Source organism: Macrosteles quadrilineatus, unplaced genomic scaffold (genome assembly GCF_028750875.1).
Source record: "Macrosteles quadrilineatus isolate MER2022 unplaced genomic scaffold, UCM_ALF_1.0 Scaffold_7__1_contigs__length_78375512, whole genome shotgun sequence".
NCBI lineage: Eukaryota > Metazoa > Arthropoda > Insecta > Hemiptera > Cicadellidae > Macrosteles > Macrosteles quadrilineatus.
The window spans coordinates 47027067-47047775 of NW_026542600.1; the positions used below are offsets into that span (position 1 = coordinate 47027067).

A 20709-nucleotide genomic window follows, 5' to 3' on the forward strand; every position below is an offset into this window, starting at 1 on the left:
CATAACCAGTAGAACACGTCATAACTGGGTATGAGAATATTAGCTATAGTAAGGAACAGAGTGTGCTTTTGTGGTTATACTTAGACTACGTCAGCCAATTTCGTAGAACACAATTATCTACTTTCCGTTGGACCAATCAAATTGGACCTGTTAAATTTATGTAATACCTATACAATTCTTGTGGCAACTTCTAAGATTAAGATATTTTGGATAATGTATCATACGAATTTAATCATCAATGGTGGAAAAAAACATGTTATGTTTCATTTTTTTAAACAGCCTACGACTGAAATGTTGCATCGAAGTATTATTTAATAGAATTGGTAAACATAAACATATAATTCTTATTAGGAGCCACCGATTACGACATCGAACGAGATCAAAAATCCAAAATCTCAATGCCTAAGATTAGCTAATACAAGTGATTACGTTATAATCGTTAACGGGTCTAATTGATACGGCGTTTGTTTGGATTACATTTTATCACTGAGTTTAAAGAAAAGGAAGCTAGAGAAAAGATGGTTGTATTTTTTTCAAAGATAAGCGTCAGTTGATACTCGGGTGGTGTAAGAGGGGGCGAGATGTAACGTCAGAGACGGCTCCTGAGCTCAGTTTGTGTTTTGCTCCGGTGTAGGTTGGGTGTGTTTTAAACATTACACAGTTGAGTAAGTATACCTACGTGCCCTTAAAATATATCTGTTAACTAGCTTAATATTTATTACAAAAAATATTAATTTACTAAATATTACAATCCATAGACTAAATAGTTTCCTTAATGACGTCAACACGTAATAGGTCTCTAAATGTTTTTATGTTAATTTAAAAACGTATAATATTTAATTTTTAGTCTGTTGGCGGGCAAAAGATTGGAATTTGAAATTACATTTTGACAGATTATTTTACATATGATTTTCTTTAAATATTTTATCACTATTTATCGAATATAAAGTAACTGTGTTATTTAATATAACTACAATAAACATTTTGGTTCACTATAATTAATGGAATAGCTATTACTATGAATTCTGTTGGAAATTCAACTGAGGAATCCATTAGATAAGGTAATATAAATAAAGCCTACTCGTTAATATAAATTAGTTAAGCGTCTGAAGAGTGTTTATTTAGTCTTTCGGATTATCTTTACAGCCCTAAAGCAATTTTATTTGTTTGGTTGAATCTTGTTTAAGGTTTACACTTCTTTTACGAGTAACATATTCAATTTTAAATATCTAACGCATACATCTTAATTTACATATATATCTTAAAATTCTTAATTTACTATTAAAGTTTTGAAAAAAAAATTACATTAATACATTCTGTGGGCATATTCACTTATATGGTAACTATAATCTGAATTGTATCCATAAATGCATACGCTGTAATAGAGACGCATATGATAAAACGCACAATTTATTCTTTATCCATTGTGAGTTAATCCATGTTTACATTGAGGTTTTCCCAAATAAAATTGTTTAGAGAATTTCCCTTAGAGAAAAGGGTATTGCCGTAGTTCTCATGGTAAGACTTAGACCAGGGACTGATTTACTTTTGGTTTTGATGCCCCCAGAGGCCAAAAACACCATTCGTTCAAATTCATGTGTATGTCTGTTAGCACGATAACTCGAGTAAAAGTCATCCGATTTGGATGGAATTTGGTACAAACGTGTAAATCTACTTTTATTCGAATGAGTATTATTGGTTAAAAATTAAGTTTTCCAATATATGACCCTTAAACATCAACTTAGCAATTTGTTTCCAAACCATTTTGTAGAGCTTAAGAAAAACAAATAATTTAGTTTATGCGTTGTTGTACAGCTATGAAGAAAATTCCAAAAAAATGTAAATTTATAATTCCTATATCATTCTTATGGATAATAAATATTTTTTGTAGTTTGCTTTATGGAAACAATTTGGTAAATTTGTTTATTTCTTACTAAACTATAAAAAATTCTTAAAAACATACCTTATTACCTTCCCTGTAGCAGCAAACTTAAGTACTCATTAAAATTAATGTTATTTAAATATGAATTAAATCTGACTATATATCAATTCCAGTGGAATATGTTTGTGAAAATCCAACCAGGTAAATGCAAATTCGCCAAGTCTGCAGGTTTGCTGTGGTGGAGGTATTTAAGGTTTACGACGTGCAAAGGCAGGTACTATAAAGTCAGGATGATAGCCTTATGTATTGAAACGGCTTAAATGAACGCTTTATCTTTAGTTAGGATTATGAGTTACAGTAATTCGTGTATCTAACTCATCGATTTACATGGTTTCAACCCAATTATGCCACAATTAGTTAGCAGTGCAATTAACAACGTCTTAGTAACTTGACGATGTTCACCGAACATGATATGTATAATTTTTATATATTATATAACATGTTCACCATAACAAGAGTAATGGAACCATGGTAACCAAATCACCTCAAGGGATGTTGAGGTGGTTCGTAAACCACTGTATGAGTAGAATACCCCCGGGACAGCAAACATGCAACCAAGTGAATTTACATTTACCTGGCTAGATTTCCACAATAATATTTCCTTAAAATTATCGTTTTATTTCCTGTTTAAATAACATAAATTTTAAATAGTACTTAGGCTTGCTGATACAGGGGAAATTTGGGAAGTTTGGTTAAATTATATCAATGAACAAGCAAAATCTAACAGTTTATTTACTCTCCTTAAGAATGACATAGGCATTCTTAATAACATTTTTATGTCTCCGTGACCGTTAGGCATATAATAACGCTTCTATATACTAAATGGTTTATTTTTCCAAACTCTACAAAATGGTTTAGAAAGACACGTTGAAATGTTTTCCCCCATTAAAAAACCCCCATAATTAAACCCTCATTCCCATGGTCCAATCTTGCTGGTTTGCGAACTCGTTCGAATAAACGTAGGTTTACACATTTGCACAGAATTTAATCAAAATTGAACCATTTTTCCTCGAGGTATCGTGCTAATGGACATTTATATGTATAAATTAATTTGAATGGATGGTTTTTTGACCTCTGGGAACCTCACGAAAAGAGTAAATTGGGCCCGGGACCATGTCTTACCATGAGACCTACAGTAATAGCTTATTCCCCATATGGGAATTTCGTTGAAATTGTAATATTGAAAGATTTTTAAGCTAAGTATGAATTGTGATCTGTTCCTTTCTCAAAATTTATAAAGCGATAGTATAGAGGATTCTACAATTGTAAAGGGTATTCGTAATTTGATTCTACATGTACATAGTGGAAAACGAACCTAGATTTATTTGTTTTTGCTCGTCTTATTTACTCGACAACAGCTGTTGTGTAAGGGATTTTTAAATTATGAGTTTTTCGGGAAAAATTTAAATAAATTTTAGTAGTTTTAGGACTAAAACAATTCTAACAATTTTGATGTTCCAAAATGGTGAATATTAAATTTTTAGAAAAAAGCAATTTAAAAAGACCTTTTTTTAAAATATATACTATAAGAGTGAAGACTTGTATATAACAACGCTTTTGACAACAAATCAGTACAAATTCTCTCTAAAAAAATAATTAATCCAGTCGCATTTTTTTAAACCAAAGATTGTTAAATAGGCTACACTTGTTATCAAGCACTATTTGCTATCGAGGTTCTTGTTATCAAGGTTACATTGTATCTGTATGTGGTAAATTTAAACCAGTTTGAGACTCTCAAATTTTAAAGTAAAATTAGATCCTTAATTTTAAACCAAATTTTTATATTACACGATGGATGAAAATACAAGCACCAAAATGAGAAAATCAGCTTAACCAAATGAACTAAAAGTTAATAGTTTTCAACTGAGGTTTGTAAAAGCATATTAGCATAGCTCGAGCGTTCCATGCAGCCCTAACTGTCAGCAATTCTCGCAACTAAATCATTCCTTGATTGTAATTTGATTACTGAACAAACTTGTGTCTCACAAAAACTTACTTCATTCAGATCAAATTTTGAATTCAAGTAAGTTCATATTTTAAATTGATTGACTAAATTGTATTTATCTATAACAGATGCTGTTAACATTTCGATACCACATGGGAACAAATTTGTATTTTTGTTGCTTTTAGAAGCAAACCTAAAGCAATTTTATTTAAACTGGCCACTAAGCGTAGCACTGAGTGTAAATTTCCATTTATTAAAAATTCAATTAGGCAATTAGATATTCGCCAAGTCTAACTTAGCGGCTCTTTATTAGATTATGTGTAATAGTTTTAATATATTTTCTAACAGGTTTCGAATATATTTTTTAGACAAGTATTAGCCTTTTAAACTTCGAATACGAGCATTGTTTATTTATAATAACTAGTTGGTTGTTGAAACCTTATTAAAATGTTATTTATAGCTCAATTTGTTGGTGTATTTTCTTTTGATTACCCTACACACCTGTTAGTCCATGAATTTAAAACGAATGAACATATAACCACAAACTCGTTCACTTATTTATTAAATGCAGAGATTTCATAAATTTCTTGAAGCGGATCTTATTTACATGTTCGTATTTATGGTTCACAAACCTCCCCAGGGAGATATAAAACTTTACTTTTTATTGTTGTAACCTAAAGTTAATTAATGTTAATTTACCAAATCTAAATACTACATACTAAACCATAGGCACGATATTATAAATTTGTTCCATACTTAAAATTCGCTGTCGTGTTTTATTTTTCTCACAACTACTTAGGCTACTGATTTATCTTTTTAAATATAAGGAAACATTTTTTTGATAAAAAAAAGATAACTTGGTTTGTGAGGACGATGAGGTATCATAAAGTACAGAGGATTATCTGTAATCCTTAGCAGGCGTGCCATGTTGGCTATGTAGCTATAAAGTGGATTATCACATATCACTGGCCAGAAGTCTCGGAAAACCAGAAATGTGCCTTTGATATCTGATCATCTCACAATTCATTTCCCTTTACAATTCCTTTGCCAATAGTTCACAATCTCTCTATGTATTTCACTGATGTCTTTTGGTTGATGACTCAATTGTTGTAAAACGACAAATTATTTAATGAATGAATGAATTGAATGCTTTATTTAACTAAAGTTGCTACATCATACAAATGTTTAAACTTTTTACAATAACTAAACTAAAAAAACTTCTCATAAAATTAAAATTAAAATCAAAAGAATATTTAGGAAAAGTTTAAGAGCTCAGGAATTATGGTTGATTTACTGTAACATATTATCAACAAGCTTTTCAAATCAAATCAAGAAACATTTTGAAGCAATAGGCCTACTTAAAACACAAAAATGCCAAATTTTAATTAAAACGATCTTGTAGAGCTAAAAAACAATTTTGTATAGTTAAGCGTTTTTGTAGGATTTTGAAGATTACGGAGAAAATTTCAATAAAAACTGTAAGTATAAAATGATCAAGTAGAATAAAACAGTCTTCTAAAATTCTCATGTAAAATCAAACAAAGTCTTATGTAGAAAAAGTAAACTGTTTTAGTTTGCTTCTTTATGGATACATTTTTGTCAAAATTTTGGAATATTTATTTAATTCATGCCATACTATTATTTTTTTTACCAAAAAGACACTTTTTCCTTCCCTGTAGCACCAAACCTAAGTACTCGTAAAATATCTTAATCTAACAAGTTTAACGAAATATTTTGGTTCAAATTTAATCAGAAAAAATGAAATTCTCTTCGTCTGCAATTTGCTGAGGCCCGCATTGATTGACAGCACGCTACGCATTAAACACCCTAATCAAATTTTCAATTGTAAATAAAATACTTATTGATTTTTATCGAATAGCATTTTAAGTCTTGGTGCTTTTAAACGATAAAATATGTCTTCACACACTTTTAAATGCTGACATTGAGAGTCCCCGTCTGAACCTGATAGTGACAGGTGTTACTGCTTGAAATTGTAGCCTACTATTTATCATGCAATTACCGTCTTGAAAATGTTTACAGTGCAAGAGTAGATACATCGGAATATGTTTGGAGACGAATATCATCATGTTGATATAAACTCGAGTTCATTAAATTTGTTTTTAACTTGTAGTGAAGTGATGGCACTTTGTGCTATCTTATTTTTGTATTTAATGAATCGTTAAATATAGTACACTTCAATTTTATATTGGAGAAAAATAACCAATAACCAATAGACCAAAAACCCAACGAAAATGAAAAAAAGAATCACAAGAGCTGTTTGGTTTAGTACGTTGATAATATACTAATTAAAATGACCAATTAAATTATAAATTTAATATATCCTCATAGTACCCGTATATTGCTGGTATAAGTACTTTATGATTGGTAATTATTAACCGAAAACTAACTCAAATAAAGATTTTGGTTGTTCCAAGGAGGAATTAACTTATTTTTTAAATCTTTTGTTTGTGCCTCTTTGTTGTTATTGACATTCAATTCACATGAAAAAAATCATTAAAAAAAGCTTGAAAAGCCGATTGAATTATGTTTGCCAGCTTGATTTTCCATGGTATTTATTTTTTTGATCAAAGACTCATTCTTAGTTACTTCATAAAATATCTATTACTTATGGCCACCAGAGTCGTGACTTTGTGTGCAAAAATGTCAAAATCGCATTTAAATTCAAATAATAGAGAGATTGTTACCATTATTTTTTATTATATGAACACCTGCTTTAGGTAGTTCGATTGATTATCAATACGGTTATTAGGCATTAAATTATTTTATTTACGTTCTTCCCAAGTATTAACGCACTCTTTTGAAACCTCAAGTCCTATAAATAATGAGAATTTATCTAGACTAGATGAAAAAAATATAGCGCAAGGTAATTAAATACGAATTTACTGCTTAATTTTTTTTAGAGGTTTTACCATTTCACAAACATATTTTTTTACAAAATGTTTAGAATATGTTTTATGTTTCAGTTAAAAATGTAAAATATGGATTCAAAAAATGATGCAGAACTAGATTTGGAAAATTTGTTCTCTTTATTAGTAAAATGGCGTCGTTTGTCTGAAACATACACAGAATACAATCAGAATCAGATTCTTTATTGCCATTGATCCATCATTTATTTAAATAGGCATAGTCAAATTAGAACTAGATCTTTATATAGGTCTAACATAAAAAAAATCATAGAGTAAGAAAAATAAAAAGGTGAAAGTAATAGTAGCTAAATAAGCTTAATCTAATGGTTAGATTAGAATAGTTGAATCCAATAATTCATTAAGAGTGTAAAATGGATTTTCTAACAGCCATGAGTAAACTTTTGACTTAAAAATAGAAATAGTTGCTTCAAGGAGAAGTTCAAGCAGCTTAGTATAAAACTTGATAAAATTAATTTTAAAAGAATTACCTATAATCGCAAAGCCTGTATATGCTCAATTACATATATGCCATATGAGGCGTATATGCCATATCATGACCACATTTATATGCTATTCATCATTGAAGAGGCATATCAATTAGTTTTACTTTCGGGGAATCGTAAGAAAGAATTACGTTTCTTGCGAACATTACTACAAGAGCTAATTAAACCCTCAGGCTTAACTAGCTCAATAATTCAATTCTGATGTAAATAGAATTTCAATTTGGGTTGGATTCATTTCTAATCACCAGCTAAATCCATATTAGACCAACCTAATGAAAGGATTAAATCTAAAAGTATTTCAGTACATTTTTGTACTGACTAAATGCTGGTAAGCTTAATGGTTTAACTCCTACAAGCTGCCCCCAAAATATAGTACTTTTCTAAACACCCTTTAAGAAATAAACTTCAAGATTTTATCACATTTCTAGCCTCATGAATGTTTTAGACAAAACTATACCCTAAAATAACCAGTAGTGATTTTTTAAAGACCCTGTAAAAAGATAGATTAAGGATTTTTCTATAGTACGACACACGTGTACATATGCTTTAAGCCTACATTGCAGTACTCTATACAATATTCAAAACCGATTACAAGAACGAAGGATGAAGCTGCTAATGATTAATGATGGGGTTGGATGTGCATAATGCTCAATGTTGTGGAATAATTAATGATTTTGTGGGATTAGAAACTAAGCAAATGTTTGCCAAATTTTTACTAACCCAGTAACACAAGAAGAACTGGCTGTAACTAACTGAGTCCAACAGAACTTTTTATTGAGGTTCATGTTTTATTAACTTTAATATTTTCATGTACTGTCTTCAAGTAGGATACTTATTTAAGTTCATATATACACTACAAAGGTTGACTGTTCCTCTTGCTTTATTTGAGTCTATTGGCTGTGTCTCTCTTGACCATTTCCCAGGGTTTTCCTTTCTCCTTTTCTAAAGTGTGTATTTTCTGTCCAAGGACGATAGGCACAAGCCCGGGATCATTTTTCAGATAACTTCAGGCTAGACCTAGGGGTTGCAGCAATATCACTCCGATATAATCCATTGCTGATTTGGCGGGATTTGATACTGGGACCTCAGGGACCGAAGTCCCGCGCTCTACCACTAGACGAGCTTGCTATATATTATCTAGTGTGGCCTTTGCTCGCTCCCCCAAGCTCGCCCCCTTAGTCTCAGTCTCTTCGCTGTTAGTCAGCTAAAAACCACAACCTTGTTGTTGATTGAGCTGAGCTTTGCATTGGCCAGTTAGGTGTCACATTTTCATCAACTTGTTCCTTAAGGGTTAGGGTGGTTAGATTCCGAGATCCACTGCAAGCCAGGGCAAGGTCCCCGTTAGACAGCGTTAAGAGTCTTCATCAGTGGTAGCCACATTGGATTTTAGTCCCATAAGAGCAATGTTAAATTTCAGAGAACATACCATAATTTGAAGCAGCATGCCGGTGTTATTTATAAAGATATAGTTTTTAAAATGTATAATTAGGTTTATAGCATTGAGTACTAGGGAATAAGGAATAGTTATTTGTGCAACTAGTGAGAAAAGTGAGCAATTGACTCACTTGAGAGAAATCCTTACTCACGAGCCGTAGGCGAGTGAGGGATGGTTTCTCGAGTGAGGCAATTGAACTTTGAACTCGAGTTGCACATTATACTTTTCCTACAGTTACCATACAACAAATAAATTGGTGAAGAAACATAACCTATTTTTACACAGAAGTGAACTTTTAATATGACATTTAATGTGAAGTGACAAATACAACAGTACAACAGCTGGCCAGCTGATTTACAGCCAGTGCTGCCAACGTATTTCGCGCGCATACGATGTTGCCTGAATGTTACGCGCTCACTATTTCGTGCCTTCACGTTGCAAATCTGGAATGAGACAAAGTAGTTAGAGTGAGACAATGTTAAAATTGTCTCACTGATGAGCGAATTGGCCACTTTGCTTTCTAAAATCAGTGAGAGAACATGTACATTGTTAGGTAACTGTAGGAAAATAATATTTCAAATATTTCTTCTTGTCTTTTCTTAAAGTATTTAATTAAAGGCTTAGTTAGTGATCATTAACTTATTAAGTGGAGGGAAAATGGCAAAAGTAAAAACCTTATTCCCTAGAGGACCACTAAACCTTAATTTTAACACCTCAATCATTATTTTATCACAACAGTTTTTTTTTAGAAATTCTGCTACAAAGTTAACGTTGCTCTTATGGGACTAAAATCCAATATGGCTACCACTGATAAGACTCTTAAGAGCATTCGAGATAAATTGGTTATCTGCACCTCCAGTCTGGCTCTCTCCTCCAGACATCGGTTTTCTGTTGGGGCTGCCCCCTTGGCCACTGAAGCTCCCACTTCTTCCCAGCACTGATTTTGGTCCACACCGGTTGTTTTATTTCTCTGTTACCCATCATATTCTGGGAAGCTCTCCCTAATCCACCTCTTGGGGAGGCACCCTTCAGAGGTCAGTAACGGGATACAAAGTTATAAAAAAAAGGTTTTTCCAGGGGGGGGGCATAGCCACTTAGCAAACCCTGCCCTTGCACATGCTCACCAACAACAACTATATTTAAAATGGACATTCCAACTATATCCCACTACGGCGACTTAACTGCCTCAAATTCAAATTCTTGATTTCAATAAATCTTCATTTTTAACCAATACAGTTTCCTATCTAGTTCCAGTCAAACGGGAGACAGACACTTACAAAAAAAGTAAGCAGTGTAAATAATTTTCTTTTTTAAGAGGTTGGCAGCTTCGTTTAACCTTGCATTTGCCCATCCACATATACTAACTGCCCGTGCGTGTAACGTATCCAGCAAAACAAGGGGTGAGCCGGTACACCACGAAAATGAACTGTACTGATAAAATGTTTGTGGCAGTAACCAGGATCTGAACCCACGACATCGCTACCTTGGACCCGAAGACCGTTACGCTACCGACTGAGCCACCGACTAACCTATTTCAAATAGACATAACAATAAATTTGTCTAACTTTTCAATATATTTCATTAGGTACACGAATTATACAGGTTAACTTCGTTAAATCGCAGTCCTCTGTGCCTACCAGCAGGCTGCCATCGTCAACGTGAATCCAAATGCATGATTTTGTTGGAGTAGGGAGTTCCAAAGAAGGCACAATCTTACTTATAAAATCTACTACAACCAACGGGCGTTTTAAGTTGAACTTGTAAAGTATTATCTACTTAAGGTAAGCCAGAGTCTTGTACCTCTTTAGATAAAGAAACGACAACTGTACTAGATAGTTTGGAATTTCGAGATTAATTGTGAAATAGTCTATTAAATAAGGTTTTGCATTTATTTATTTATTCATCCTAATTATTTTATATTTTATTTTAGTACTTGACTTTCATGTTACCAACACAAATGAGAGAAAATAATTTTCTTTAGATTTTTTATTCATTAATCCGTAGGAAATTTGTATATTTAATTAGATGTTTCGAAATTTGATTTTAAAAATATATTCCTCGTAGCCACAAACATGAGTACTTACTAAGCGATTTTATTTAGACCAAGCACTGGGCATAGCACTCTAAATTTACATTTTTATTATGAAACTGTTTAGTCCGGTTATGCAACTAGGAATTCGCATAGTTTGCAAATTTCTCGTGGAGGTTCTTTTAGATACAAATTATTATAACATTTTGAAATATTTATTTAAAAAGTACAAACCCTTCAAATTAATATTGGTATTTAAATAACGAGTCTACATTCAAACACGAGTACCAACCTTTAAAATTAAAGTTATGGAACCGAAAAGATACGATTGTCACGTTTTCATGTCTGACAAGCAATAAAATCTAATTACTCAATGAAATTGAAATTCCTTCAAGCGCAATACGCGTCCTGAATTTTAAAACTGCTTTTCAGCGTGTGTAATCAGATAAAGTTACGACTTTTCTTTAATTTCTTTGTACTAGACGGTTAATATTACCAAAGAAATGCAAGTTTGATTTAAAGGGATCGTTATTACAGTTGAATATGCAATTTTAAAGTGAGTTATTATATTTATTTATTTACGATTTTATCAAACTCCGATAAAACCATAAGTGTCTCTGAGTGTGCACTATATTATCCGTTAAAAATATTATATTCAGTGTATTTTCTAAAATCACAATGCTACGTCTAATATTTGCCTCGTTTGTGGTTCTTAACGAAACTGGTTTATTCTTTTTGTTTTTACCGTTTTCTCGTATTGCCATAATTTAGTGCAATTTCGTATGCTCCATATATAATAGACCTGTAGGTGATAAAATCTTATTGCTAAGTGAGTGGACGGACAAGTTGGTGTTCTTGTTCACTTGTGACGTTTTCTATGTTTTATGAAGTGTCTGCCATAAACCACCGTCAACTGCCATAGTGCCGTGTCTGCCATAGTCCATGCAACGAAGAAATTGTGGTGGAAAAAAGTCATGTATACGCCAAATTTGGTACCGTTGGACGGGAAGGGTCCCTAAACAACATCCTAAAAGTACTGACCGGTTGGAGTGGAGCTAAGAGAGCCTAGCTAAAGGTCCCTTTTTTAGGGCTTTAGTAAATAGCTTTAAAACTATCAAATTTTTGTATACAATACTAAATTAGCAAATTGAAGAAGATTAAATTTCCTAAAATTAAAGTATGTGATGTAACTATTTCGATTCAACCATTTACAAGATATAACAAATATCTTATTCAAATATTTCTTACAGAAGAAATACATGTAAATTTGTATGAAAAATAAATGCTAAAAGTGGCAAAGCCTATCCATCTAAGGTCAATATAACCGATATTCTCGTTATCTTGAAAACATTTCCAGCAATTTGACACTTTAATCATACAAAATAAGGTCCAAAATTAAGGCGTTGGTGAGCTCACAAGAACAGTAATATTTGTAATATTTTTTTAAAATTAAAGTTGTCAGTTAGGGTAGGTATGTTGTTAGGGGACCCTTCCCTTAAAAATGCACCAAATGCCTGGACACCTGTGGCTTGAACATAATTTTGTTCCTCTATTTCGTATTTTTTTGTCTTCGTTGCCTGGACTAGTAGTAAAATTATAAATTTTTGTAAAAAAAAAAAATAATGTAAAATTTGTTGCTTTTGCATTAATTGGACCTCTCCGACAAGTTTTGTAAACTTGGTGAGGCCAAACAAATTCAATATTATGAATAAATATATTTTAATTTTAATGTAAACACAACGTCAATGCAGACTGTATTATCTTGATCTTTGGCAGATTACCGACGAAATGACGAAAATACTGACGTCTCGGATGCGTTGCAGCAATCCAACCGAAACGTTGGCCAGTGTAGTTTTGCCAGCCAACGAAGCGGTTATTTTATGAATCACAAAACATGGAGAAAATAATCGTATGTTTTCTTTATTATACTGTGCATAAATATTTACCCAAAGTGAGAGTACCCAGTGACATTCCCTCCATTCAGGGTGGTGGGGTGTTCAGCTCTGCTAGTGTTGATTAAGTTCATAGATCTTTCACCTGCCTGTAGCTTGTGGTTGTGACTGAGTTCTTCGGGCTCGTCCTACCTGTTGTGTTCGACTGACATTTTGTGAGGCATATCCTCGACTTTGGAAGTAGCCTCGTCCTGGGAGGTGAAATACCTAGCCCCCAAAGGGGAGGTAAATGCTCGGTGTTGGTATCGGCATTTTCAAGTAGGCCACAGACATGGACGACTGGGCATTGGGTCCCAGTGACATTCCTTTATCCAGGATGGAGGGGTGTTTAGCTCTAGGAGAGATGGAAGTGCATCATATTCTCTAACCTACCTGTGTCTGTGGTTCTTTGGGCTTCGGCCTGCTTGTTGTGTGCGACCAGCATTTAGTGTGGCAAATCCTCGACTTTAGAAGTAACCTTTCCTGGAGGTGAAAACGGGCAAGTACCCGTAGCTCACGGGGACACTCAAGGGCAACGTAACTTTCCGCAGTGTGAGGGCAACGGTTTGTAGGCACTTATGCAAACCAATCCCTGTCTCTGAGCACGGACGGTATGGTTATCTTGAGTGTGGGGGGTTCTTCCCGGAACCTCAATTGAGTCAAGGGTGTCGCCACCTCTGGTGGATAGGTTCATCCGGGTGGGTCCCACTTCTATACCTGCCTCCTTTTGGGAAACCCTGATGGCCTGGCAGTGATGTTGGGTCTGACGGGCAAACGAAGTAGATCGGGTGCTGGGTCCGAGCCCGCCAGGGGTATCTGGGGATCTATCGCTCTGGTTATCTTTGGTTTCCCAGCAACTGGGTAAGGCCTCGATCGGGTAGTGGTGTAAATGGGAGGTTGGGGTTCCCCCCGTCAGCGTGCTGACGGTCCCCTTCCTTCTGGCTATTGATGGCGGGTTTACCTGTCAGGGATTAGATAGGTCCCGAGTGTTGCTTGCACTAAATGCGTCGGGGCGCTTCATTATGGTCCTCTAGGTCCCGACCTAGTGGAACCCAGATGGAGTGACGCTTAAACAAGCAGCCGGAATCCCTGGTTAGGATTGAGGGGCAACCCTCTTTCCGAAGGGTCTGCTTCGGCAGCCGGCGAGCCTGATGACCTTAAGTCATCCGCCCATGATGTGCTAAAGGTTGATGCGTAAGCTTCGGCCTACATCATGGGGCCCGGGTAAGTCTCACGACAGGTACCGGGTACGTAGTCAGGGGGCTTCGGCTCTCATGACAAATAATGTAATGTAATGTAATGTAATGTAATGTAATGTAATGTAATGTGCATCAATATCATGAATAGTTGCAGCATCACATTTTATTGCCACACTACCTCTCCTAAATATCTGGAAGGAACATTCATTTAACTGACATATTAGATCGTTCGAGAAATGCATATTTTGAGTTAAAACTTGAAAGAAGTTTACAACAGTCTCCAAAGACTAAAAATCTTATCAACATGTACAGGATTGCGTGGTAGTAGGATAAACCAACAGAAGTGATGTCAGCAGAGCTACCAAGGATCTCAAACAATATTACTAAGCCTAACTCTTTGATCTGTGACAGGATGAACTACCGGAAGCCTTCTGTGATCTGTGACGTCACTAGAACCACCAGGATCTCCAACAATATTATCAAGCCTAACTCTACTTTACTTTCTGTGACAGGATGAACTACCGGAAGGCTTCCATGGCCAGTGGCATCCCTAGAACTACCAAGGATCTCCAACAATATTTTTTGCCTAACTCTTCTTTACTTTCTGTGACAGGATGAACTACCGCAAGGCTTCCGTGGTCAGTGACGTCACCAGAACTACAGAAGGCCTTCCATCGATTGTAACCAAACTTCAAATTACTTCACTTTGGGCCCCAACTGATTCTCTCTATCCATTCTCTCAAGTCCTTAGGTTAAGAGTGTTGCAGGTATATTGACTAATATTGCCAGTATTAGATATTGAGCATGTATGTACAGTACAAATATATATTTAAAGAATTCTGTAAGAGCAGCAATACTGCAGTTTCCAGAACACCCTGTTCGAAAACAAGAACATTCTCTTATCCTATCAGGACATTCCATACACTAGATTCTTCACAAAAACACAATGTTGACCCATATTTAATATGCTTGGGTCAGTAATTGATTGTTAAAACAGGTTTCATGTAACAACGTGCTTGCAGCCATACCGGTATGTGTTTGAACTCAACACACATTCATAAGAGAACCTTGTTGTCGGACTGCGCTGTCATATTTCAACATAGCGTTTCTTTGTTTTAAGTATTGCTGCTTCCAAGTCTTTCGACATTTTGTAGGGCTTTCTTGTCTCATGCCTTCTTCGTACATATGATTTATTTCCTGTCGTTCAGGTCCCGATCAAATTTACCAGGTCAATTAATCAACCTCATAAAAATAAATAATTATTACTGGAATCCACCAATCGCTTTTCATTCTTCATCAGCAACTGAGGCTTACGCATTGAACAATGTCTCGTTCCTTTAACATTTTGTATTTTACTAGTTGATTAGTTCCTCTATTAACGAAAGTACTGGAAGAATGATAAAGATATGTACCCTGAGTTTTCGTATTACCTAAACGAATTGTTAAGAAATCTAATACCAAAATTAATTTACAGATAGTTTGTGGAATATGTATTCTTCTAATGGGCTCAGTGTCCTGCATTGAGGATCGCACCTCCATCACCAGACTAGGCCTTGGTATTCCTGCTGGGGTCTTCACAGTTATAGCTGCTGGTAAGTCCAAGTACGAATCTAAATGACTAGACTAAGCTTTTGTGTTCCTACTGTCATCTTCACAGTTCTAGCTGCTGGTAAGTCCAAGAACACATCTAAAATTACCAGGCTTAGTTTTCGTATTCTTGCTGGCATCATATTATAGACGAAAATGGTCATTGACAATTTTGAGTTTTGAAGCTTTTAAAACTCTTATAAAGCTACCTTATATTATTTGTGTAGCGACAAACCTTTTTTTGTCCTAGCGTCCCAGAAAAAAAAATATATATACTTAATATTTCTACAAAAGTCTAATGTGATGTTGCTTTATCACACCAAATGTATTCAATGATACTGAATATAACTAGATAATATCTAATTAGTCAAAGTTCCATTAGTTAAAATATTCCTAAATAGAGTTCAACGTGTCTTTCTAAAGAATCACGGTCTTCTTTTATGTTAAGTATACACTATAACTAAAATACATTACTGCCTTTTAAATGTCAGCAACTAATTACAAGTAATTATTATTCAAATTGAAACAAAAGTCAATAAGGTTTGTGTTAAAAGCTTTTACAAGAATAAGGTTGGAATGCTTAAAAATGGAAATGAAATCGCTAATCGTAGGGTCTAATGGACTCTTTCGTTTTAATTAAACGACAAATGCTGAGACAGGCCGGTGTATGCCTGCAGACAAGTGTCATGTTGGTTGAATTTTATTGGTCCTAAAATAATACTATTTACACAGTTACAGGAAACACTGTATTTAGAAGCTTTTCATATACAGATTGGGAGAACAATATTATCTTCGGTGGATTCTAACAAAAATCGTTGTAATTCGATGTCCCTGCTTACAAACCAACCTGTAAATTATGTTTACCCACGACCGTTTTTAAACTAGCTAGCCCTTTCAATTCAGTTCTTAGAATTGAAAAGATTCACTTTACCACAATGTTTTTTTAATTTACAGCACTGGTAACGGTCAACGGACAATGATGTTTAAGAATTAAGAGAAAAGAAGTAAAATTGTAATGCTTCAAATGTCAACTTATCAGCTATTAAGACCAATTTAATTGTTAATGAGTGGTTCAATTAGTGGTTGGTACAATGAGTCGTTGCATAACTATCAGTGGCGATGAGATGCTATAAACGAAAACATAACCTCTCTAAGTTATGAGTATTGATTGTAGGTGAAGTAGTGTACGCAACTCTTGTAAATAGTCCTTAAGCGATCGTTGCGTTAACTACTCTCTCGATGACTGTTGATATACTCACATAAGTCCATCTATAACTGAAGGCTTTGGAATAAATTTCTCAACTTTCAAAATTTAGAGGCGAGTAAATCATTTCTAATTTATTGTTCTGAATTGCCTGAATTCAAGTAATTTTACTAACAAAAATGGCTAAGCAATTATATTGATCTTTCAAATTAAAGGAGCCAGACGAAATTCACTGCACTTGAAATAAAGACACGTCTGCAGTGAATTTTGCCTGAGGACGTGGTGCAATAGACACAGAAAACATGGATGGATTCTGTGGCAGTCTGCGAAAACCTACGCTCAAAGTAGAGCCATGTAACCGTACGACGAAAAAAGAAGAGTCATTTAATATATTTTTAATGTTTACTACAGAAGAAAGACATCTTTAATGAGATATAAATGGATAATACAGTAAGTACTGTACATTGTTTGTCACTTCTTTGTCTAATCATCTGTTGTTGTTTTTCTCTCGTTACAAGAAGACGCATTGTAATTATTCATTTGTATTCCAAACAATTTATTTGTATAAAGATTAATTTAGTTTAATTTTGATCGAGTACGCTCCAGTTGTTATTGCATTTCATGTTTTTCATAAATTCTATTTTTTTACTGATGTTATTTTCTCACAATGTGTTGCTAAATTGATAGTATTTAACTTACTACTTTTATATCTGGATATAATTCATGGGATTGTTTGTTGTATGTTCATATTTTTTACATTCAAATATTGTTATTAATTCATCATTTATCATCATACGTCTAATAACACGCTTTTACTGTTGACTTACAAGACGGTAAACACGTATAAAAGATGTTAAGTGGTAGTTTATTTCGATTGGACACTCCAATCATCATCAGACCCAATAAGCGAATGACAGTTGGAATCGATCACCCTTAACATCTTTTATATGGATTTACCGTCTTGTGAGTCAACAATTTAAGTGTCAATATGTGTTTCAAGTATTATTAAACGTATTTTATTTACTTTCTGTTCTTTGAATTAATATAATGATAAAAGGAATTACAATAACATAGCAGGTAAAATGGCAAAATCTCTCAGAATACAAATAATCACTTTTTACACATAACATTTCTTAAATATTACTTTCAGAAACTTCTTTATCGATTAAAGGTTTCTAACTTTTTTCATTACTATAAAAATTTGAGAGTGGTTCAATAAGACAATGCTTTCTTTCAAATCTTTGATGTTTTACTCTTTTGAAAAATGTATCGCATTCGAGAAAACATGGAGCCTGTCAAAGACTATTAAGGCGTTCCCTTCTGATATACAGGGTGTCCCATGAATACAAAACATTTAGAAATAGATTCAATCGTTCTAAATACAACTAAAATCAAAAATATATAATATCTTCCAATTTGTTTTGTTTCTTAAATTCAAATCTTTAAAGTAATTTATAATATAAAACTATTTTTTACAATTATTTTTTCAAATAGCTTATGATTTTTTACAATCGTATACCGAATTTCATTGAAGAGCGAGCTGGTCTAGTGGTTAGAGAGCGGGACTTCCGTTCCTGAGGTCCCGGTTTCAAATCCCGCCAAATCACCAATGGATTTTATCTAAGTGATAATGCCGCAACCTCTAGGTCTAGCCTTAAGTAATGCGAAAAACAATCCCAGGCCCGTGCCTAGCGTCCTAGGACAAACAACAAAAAATAACAATCTTCATAAACGAATCTTAAATGGTTTTAAAAATTACAGTTTATGCAACAAAAAACCTAAATGACGAATGTTAACCATGTGTTTTTGAATAAAATGTGATTATTGATTTTTGTGTTATTTTGACCCATGAATTCGTTCCAAAATTGTTTGTACTTTATTAGGTATTACGTTTATTGGATTTAGGTATTTTTCTCCTAAATAAAATTCACACAATTAGCTTATTTTGTACTGCGTTTATGAACATTTTGAATAATTTCATAACGTCACATTATTTATATCCAGGTGGCAGCATACACAGTAGTCGTGGGTTTGGAGGGTATCGTCCAGGTTCTTGCCCCTATACTTCCCTCAGGTTTCTGGGTCCAAGTCCTGCTGCAGCGACGTCCCTTACTCTTCTCTGGCTGGCAGCTTGCTCCCTTCATGTAGCTCTAATCTTCCAGGCGTTGTTCCAACTGCAGAACACAGACAACTCAAGGTATATTTTTTCGTTACCGTGTAAAGACTTAATATCGTTAAAATATCTTAAACATTTCCTCATGTATGTATTTAGTTGCCCGTTGTATGTTCACCAAACAGACCATCATTGTATCACTTTGGGGATTACTTTCAAACCTATTTTGTCGTCAAAGAAAGTTAAATACGTGACAAATAGTAAATAAACTAGGATTATATTGACAACTAATAGCATAATTATTTCAGGAATAGGTTTGGGTACCATAATTAGACGGTCTATTGTAAGAAAACAAGACTAATAACAGAACCTTTAACTTAGTAGTATACAAAAACTGCTAAATGTGTGGTCAGTATAGTCTGCTGCTATGACCCTGAGTGACCAGAGGTTATGGTTACAGGACGACCCAGATAAGTATCCTGGTAGAGGTGGTAGAGATGATACTGTCAGTGACTACCCTGATTGCTGTATTACAGGTGGTGAGGATAGTCTGCTGCTATGACTGACCAGAGGTTATGTTTACAGGACGACCCAGACAAGTATCCTGGTAGCGGTCGTAGAGATGATACTGTCAGTGACTACCCTGATTGCTGTTTTGTGGGTGGTAAGGATAGACTGTTGCTATGACCCTGACTGACCGGAGGCCATGAGGTGTGGAGGAGCCAGTGCCACAGGAGGCCAAGACACTGGAGCCTCTACTACAGGTGTCAGTTTGGTTCCGGTAGCCTCGAGCAGCAGTGAAAGAGCTACAGACACCTGATAGCTTCTACTACCTTGACTAACATTTTCTTACAAGACATTCTGAGTCACATGTTCAGTTGCTTGAAATTGTAAATACTGTACCGAAACAAAAACATATGTTGTATTGTATATCTCATCAGTTGCACTGGAATATAAAATCTTGTGTTCATTTTCAGATGCTTAAGTGTTAATAAGTCTTTACCTTGTCAAATCTTGGTTAGATTTAAAATTTAGTTTTTCGGAAGGAGGAAGCATTACCTTCGTGGCTCCTCCCCCGAGGGCTTTTATGTCTTTGAACTAAGCTAATTTTACGAACCTATTGCATAAAACATATATCCTTAAAAAAAATCGTACCGTACTATTTTCAACGTCGAAAACAACACTTTTGTTTGTGCTACATGAGCCAACGGGATGGGAGTCCATAGGCTGTTTTGAGGGAGAGACTCCGTTCTTTACATAACATAATACTAAAATTAGTATTATATTCTGTTAAATGGATCTTTTTTACTAATACGATTCTTATCTCTGAAGAATGTATTTAGATGGTGTATTATATGTTATATGTTAAATTGTATAAGCAGAAAGTTAAAAATGTTGTAAGTGTTGACAAATTTTAAAATTTGTACCGTAAACGTCAGGTTTTGTTGTTTTGTGCTTGGACCGTTGACCGTCACCATTCTACCTTGGAAAACCCACTAAAGGTCGTTTTGTAGTTTCGTTTAACAGTTAAATAAATCAAGTTATGAGTAAATAACTATTATTAAAATATGTATATCTAAAATATGTATATTTAAAGAAATGTTAACTTCAAAACATGTATTTAATTTAGAAATCTCTTATATATCAATCATATTACATCATAAGCTTTTAAATATATTGATATACATTTACATAATTATATATTTTTATAATTACAGATTATTAAAGTATGATTTATTATTGTCTCGTCAATCTTAGTAATTCCTATCCATGTAGTTTTCTAAGTTAGAGGACCTTTTTGACAACATCTTTACTTGATGGAAAGAAGAATGTTGATTATTTGACTAATCTCCGTTTCCACGTCATCATGAAAAACTAAGTTGACTTTCTCTTA

The 20709-nt window shown here is 34.1% G+C and overlaps 1 protein-coding gene across 1 annotated transcript; it reads left to right on the forward strand.

Moving 5' to 3' along the window:
• The first annotated feature begins 640 nt into the window (after positions 1 to 640).
• Positions 641 to 19884, forward strand: LOC128998676 (uncharacterized). Its single transcript, XM_054424909.1, has 5 exons — positions 641 to 665; positions 14525 to 14678; positions 15386 to 15503; positions 18707 to 18899; positions 19401 to 19884. The coding sequence occupies exons 2-5, from the start codon at positions 14526 to 14528 to the stop codon at positions 19510 to 19512; spliced, it is 576 nt and encodes a 191-aa protein (XP_054280884.1). The 5' UTR covers positions 641 to 665; position 14525; the 3' UTR covers positions 19513 to 19884.
• Positions 19885 to 20709: the final 825 nt, after the last annotated feature.

Excerpts from the sequence above, each read along its gene's own strand:
- LOC128998676 (XM_054424909.1), top strand. The coding sequence starts at position 14,526 with ATGAACTACCGCAAGGCTTCCGTGGTCAGTGACGTCACCAGAACTACA. Across the intron at positions 14,679-15,385 it reads TTAGGTTAAGAGTGTTGCAG|ATAGTTTGTGGAATATGTAT; the intron begins GTATATTGACTA and ends ATTAATTTACAG. Across the intron at positions 18,900-19,400 it reads CAGAACACAGACAACTCAAG|GACGACCCAGACAAGTATCC; the intron begins GTATATTTTTTC and ends TTATGTTTACAG.